The sequence below is a fragment of the Cucurbita moschata genome, unplaced genomic scaffold, assembly GCF_002738365.1.
Source record: "Cucurbita moschata cultivar Rifu unplaced genomic scaffold, Cmos_1.0 Cmo_Scf00038, whole genome shotgun sequence".
NCBI lineage: Eukaryota > Viridiplantae > Streptophyta > Magnoliopsida > Cucurbitales > Cucurbitaceae > Cucurbita > Cucurbita moschata.
In genome coordinates, this window is record NW_019268554.1 from 1772056 (window position 1) to 1777177 (window position 5122).

Here is a 5122-nt window from a genome sequence, read left to right on the forward strand (position 1 = left end):
TTTTTTTTTTTTTTTTTTTTTTTTTTAAGAAAATCAGCTTCATTGCATATGTATATATACAGATGAATGCATAAGAAATGGGTAGAACAGGACTGTCCCATTTATTATTGGGGACAAGCAACAGGGCATTGGCTTAAAGTTTCTGATTCCACATGATATTAGGGTGTTTGTTTGTTCTATTTTTCTGATAATTGATGAGATCCCTAGCAACATAATGTGGTTTCTCATTAATTTACAGTTTTTCAAGGAACTTGTTATGAGTTGCTTATTCAGATAGGACTGTCATAAGAAGGAAATCCCCTTTTGGAATATCCTCTGGCCAGGAGCAAGAATTGCCAAAGGATCATACTTTGATTTCCTCTGCAAGACAGTCTGCCACTTAGGCCCAAAGTGAGCTCTCCATTCTCCTTGGGAGCTGTAGTGGGGGAGGTATTGCTTGACACCAGGGAGGTACTCAATACAGTAATCCAAAATTCTTTGATTTTGTGCTAAAATGTGTTCTAACCCATCTGTTCCTATGGAAGATGGAACTGCAGAAGATAAGAAAGCCACTAAGTAGAACACTTCCTCTTCTGGAGTGACCAATGATGTTTTGTTGTTCCATCTGAACCAATGAAAAGTAATGAAGAATGAGACTGAGAACATGATAAAAACAAAGTTTTCATATATGAATAAGTTATGAGGCAATTACTTGGATTTGTTAACTGGGTAGATTATGATGGGGCCATTGCTAGTATCCTTGAGGATGTTACCAAAGACCTCTTGAGCAAAATCGTGTATTTGGGTTCTAGGGATCAGTAGATTTAGCCATGGATGAGGAATTTCCCATAAGCCTTTAGCTCGTAGCTTGTTTTCGGAGACGTGGACACGGTCCAGGAAAGCCAGGTAAGTAACTTCTGATGTGAAGAGGGTGGATGGAATATAGCTCAATCCTGTCAATAAGCTTTCAACTTTCTGCATTAGAAGAGAAATAAGTTAGCAAGCAGTGTTTTATGGGGCTGTTTTTGTTTTTAGATGGCAAAACTCCTCACCTTGTTTATAAAGTCAAGTTCATCTGGGTTGAAGTACTTTGCTATTTCCAAGCAGTAGAAAACTTTTCCATCTGAATTGAATTTGCTGGCTTGCAGTGGTTCTTGGGGATTAAAAGAAGATCTCCAGTTATTGAGGAGACCAGTTCTATTAATGAATACAAATCCTTCAATATAATCAAATTGATCATTGGATGATATTAGATGTTCTTGGTCTCTTGTAAATTTGGAGAAGTCTGAGTAAAGTACTCTTATCCATTTTACCTGTCAAAAGTGATGGATTGTGTTTCATAATTTGTGTACCTCGCTTTAATGAAATAGATGGAATATGGCCTTACCATTTTTGGTGCCTTTTCCAAGGAAATCCTTGCCCTTGTTATGATGCCAAACTGTCCAAGCCCGCCAAGAACTGCATGGAAAAGGTCTGCATTTTGATTCTCTGAACAGGCAACCACCTCCCCTTTTCCTGCAATGCGTTTAGTTGAAGCAATACTCTTAAAACATTTTATTAAGATCAATGAGTTGAAAAAACTAGAACATTACCAGGAAAGAAATAGTTGTTTCTTTGTGAAATGACTAGCGATGTTACATGAAAGTTACCTGTGACAACTTCGAGCTGATAAACGTTGCTGATTTGGGGTCCATGCCGGAAGGCCTGCCCACTAATGCCAGCATTTGACAAGGTGCCTCCAACAGTAAGATGCAGGTAATCTGTCCAGGATTTTGGTGCCAGCCCTTGTTTAAGAGTTTCATGCAGGATATTTATCCACAGCTCTCCAGCTGAAACGTCCACATAAGGTAATTCCCCTGCATTTATTTTCATTTCTAGCCCCTGAAATGATTCCATATTGATAACTACACCATTATATGCTTGAGCTTGACCTTGGATGGAATGTCCATGGCCTCTAGCTGCAACCGTCAAGTCGGACGCATATCCCATACTGAAAATATGGTTTATCGTGTTCGAAATATCGGACACAGATTTTGGATGTAAAACAGCTAATGGGTATAAATTGTATCTGTTTCCAAAATCTGTTGCTGCTTTATGATTATTGTCAAAGCTGAGGTATCCATCCAATTCCAGTGTTTGCAGTTCATAAGAGGATATATCAGAGGAACCAAAATGAGGAGGAATTGTTGGGGCTGCAAAAAGGTGGTTGGTGCTGTCAGGTATGCAACTAATGTATAGAATTATGTATAACTTGAGGAAAATAATGCTTTGTTTGATGAAGCCAGAAGGTGGCGACCCCATCTTTCCTTAAGGAGAGAAAGAAAGAGTGATAGAAAGAATAAGAGAGAGAGAGCGAGAGAGAGAGAGAGAGCAAAAGGAGAGGTGCAGAAAAGCCTAAGGAAGGAAGTGGAATGAAAGAGAATTTAAAGAAGTTCTTGGGCAGCATAGTCAAACATATAGTTGGTGGCATTGGGCGAGCTAGCTACCAGTAGTTCTTTTGGTTCACCTTTTTGAGGTTAAAAAAAAAAACAGAGGAGATAAAAAAAACTGCCCAAAAGCAAAAGCAAAAACATAAATATTTCCTTTTCCTTTTCCTTTTCCTTTTCTCGATTGACACTTTCTGAAGAACAGTTCTCAACCAAATTTTAGTGAAAGAAAACAAAAATCACCTTGACCATTAATTGAGGAAGGTGCAGAGTGGTGTTTTTACTGCATGAAGCAAAGATTTTATGTTTCTCCTTATTCCAATCTTGTCAAAATTCACTGTTTGTCTTCTTTACACACTGAATGCGGCTGCAAAACCACTGTAATTGGCTGAATTTTCACTTTTTGTCTGCTGTTCATATATGGTACAGTTTGAATTCAATTTCTCTATTGCAGAGTGAATGGCGGGCTGGCCCCTACTCTGTTTCATGCTTCTTCAAGCTGAGTGTCTGAGGAGTCAGATATCTTGGACCCACTTCATTTTTTCTTCAGAAGAGTATAGATTGTGCTTTGACAGCTCTTACCAACGAGCTATATAGTTCTTTCTATATAATTTTCATGAATTTCTTACATGTTCATATTTAGCTTTGTATATGTTCGTTTGTCGATTTTTATCGTTATGGTATAGATATGAGATCAAACCATCAAAAGCTTAAAAGGGTAAGCACAATCTAGATTACTTACTACAAATTTTGGTCGAAACCATCGTAAGGGGCTCTCGATGCCGATCTTTGTAAGGTCAAAGACTCAATACATATGCACGTGAACTAGCTCATTAGTAGTTCTTAGAAAAAGTAAATAGAATAAGCACGATAGCTATGTTGAAGGTAGACAAATAAACATATTTCAAAGGGGAAATAAAAATCGAACGTAGAGACCGTCGATTCTTGTACGTCTGTTCTTAAATCTCTTCATTCACTGTGTTCTTGATTACAAATTTCAAAAGGTTATTCAAACAGTGATGGTCAATATTTTGTTATTCTCTCAATTGTATTGAACTGCATCTAGATTTTGATGTATGTTTCTCTTTGATTCAGGGACTAAAAGTTGTTTTTTTTCCTTTCTAGGTGCTGAAGAAGAAGTGTCTGAAAAGGAAAGATGAAAGATATATGTAGATGGAATGAGGGCAGAGCAGCAGCAGCAGCAGCAAAGAAAGCTCAATTTACTGCATGTGATGATTCCTTAGCTTTTTTGTGGACTTAAAAGGTATGTGGCTTCATCATCAAACTTCTAATGGAGGGTAAGAGAGAGAGAGAGAAGATTGGGAAGGGGTGGGGCCATAGACATGTGATCTGCATAAGGAGGGTAGTGGCCCAAGAAAAGGAAGGGATTGAAAAGAGGAGGAGGAGGAAGAGGCTTAGATAAAGAATTTTGAGGGTATGTTAATATCAAGATTATAAAATTGATTCCATTGTTTGATTGGATAGCATTGATTCTAATTTCAGTATCACTTGCCCCAATATTCTCTTTGTTATTATTATTATTCCTTTGTTTGAAAGTTGAAGACTGGCCCATGAGAGTGGTTGAGTTGTTGAAGAGAGAACGACCGTTAGGAGATATTGTTCGTTTTGGTCCGTTATGTATCGTTGTCAGCCTCACAGTTTTAAAACGTGTCTGTTAGGGAGAGGTTTTCACATCCTTGTAACCTGGAGAATAAATCATTCTTTATAAGCGCGTGGAAACCTCTCCCTAACATACGCGTTTTGAAACTGTGAGGCTGATAGTGATACGTAACGAATCAAAGCAAACAATATCTGATAGCAGTAGACTTATGCTATTACAAATGGTATTAGAGTCAGGTTACCGGACGGTGTGAGACATTGGTTGGTGTAGGGCTAGACCCTCTCCATAGTAGACAGGTTTTAAAACCTTGAGGGAAAGCCTAGAAGGAAAAATTCAAAGAGGACAAAAATTCAAAGAGGACAATATCTACTAACAGTGAACTTGAGCAGTTTTTCGTGTTAGTACACTTCTCTTTCAAACTCATCGTCTCAAAACAAAGGTAGAGAGTAGATTTAAACTGTTTGGAAGTTCTTTAGAAAAGTAGCTGATTCTTTTTCTTCGGGGGAAGTATTATGCACTAAGAATCACTCTATTTTGGATAGAATAACATTTGCGGTGGTTATCAATCATCAAAATAATGAAGAACTAGACCGTTAAAAGTCTCGAGATCATGTTCAAAACTATGAAATATCCGGTACTACTTCAAAAAGAGATCGAAGGTACAACGTAACAGTCTTTGATGATCGATTTTGACAAACATGAATAGTAGCTCATCTAAAATTCAATGAACGTAAGCTTTTGATCCGAAAAAAGAAAGGTAGGGAAGAATATTTGGTGCATACACATGTGAAGGCAGTCCTATACACCCAAGAATATTTGGGTGTTTGGTGTTAGCAAGTAGGGGCCTGTTTGTGTGTACTTTGTGGAGAAAGGATATAAGAAGTTTGAGATAATATATTTATTGAACAAAAAATTGTGAAGAGAAAGTGGAAGAAACACTAAAAAAAAAAAAAAAAGGGATAAAATGTTGTTATAATAAGAATGGGTTGCATTATGTGCCCCATAACCTTCTATTTTGGATATTATTAAACACTTTCCTTTTCTTTATTGGGAGACCTTATGAGCATCCCTTTGAAAATCATATGTTTTTTTTTTT

The 5122-nt window shown here is 37.4% G+C and overlaps 1 protein-coding gene and 1 long non-coding RNA gene across 3 annotated transcripts; one reads left to right on the forward strand and one right to left on the reverse strand.

Annotated features, from left to right (window-relative positions):
- Nucleotides 1-19: 19 nt before the first annotated feature.
- On the reverse strand, nucleotides 20-2280 carry LOC111432444 (cytokinin dehydrogenase 1-like). Its single transcript, XM_023069335.1, has 5 exons — nucleotides 1629-2280; nucleotides 1367-1494; nucleotides 1032-1292; nucleotides 692-954; nucleotides 20-604 (listed from the first exon to the last, which is right to left on the reverse strand). Exons 1-5 carry the CDS (start codon nucleotides 2278-2280, stop codon nucleotides 283-285), a joined length of 1626 nt encoding a protein of 541 aa, XP_022925103.1. The 3' UTR covers nucleotides 20-282.
- On the forward strand, nucleotides 1904-3257 carry LOC111432448. 2 transcript variants are annotated; one of them, XR_002708639.1, is made up of 2 exons: nucleotides 1904-2034; nucleotides 2113-3257. It is a non-coding gene; the product is annotated as an uncharacterized LOC111432448 (long non-coding RNA). The 2 variants fall into 2 exon arrangements; XR_002708640.1 differs by having other exon boundaries at nucleotides 1904-2018.
- Nucleotides 3258-5122: the final 1865 nt, after the last annotated feature.

Excerpts from the sequence above, each read along its gene's own strand:
- LOC111432444 (XM_023069335.1), bottom strand. The coding sequence starts at position 2,280 with ATGGGGTCGCCACCTTCTGGCTTCATCAAACAAAGCATTATTTTCCTC. Across the intron at positions 1,495-1,628 it reads TCAGCTCGAAGTTGTCACAG|GAAAAGGGGAGGTGGTTGCC; the intron begins GTAACTTTCATG and ends AACGCATTGCAG. Across the intron at positions 605-691 it reads TACCCAGTTAACAAATCCAA|ATGGAACAACAAAACATCAT; the intron begins GTAATTGCCTCA and ends TCATTGGTTCAG.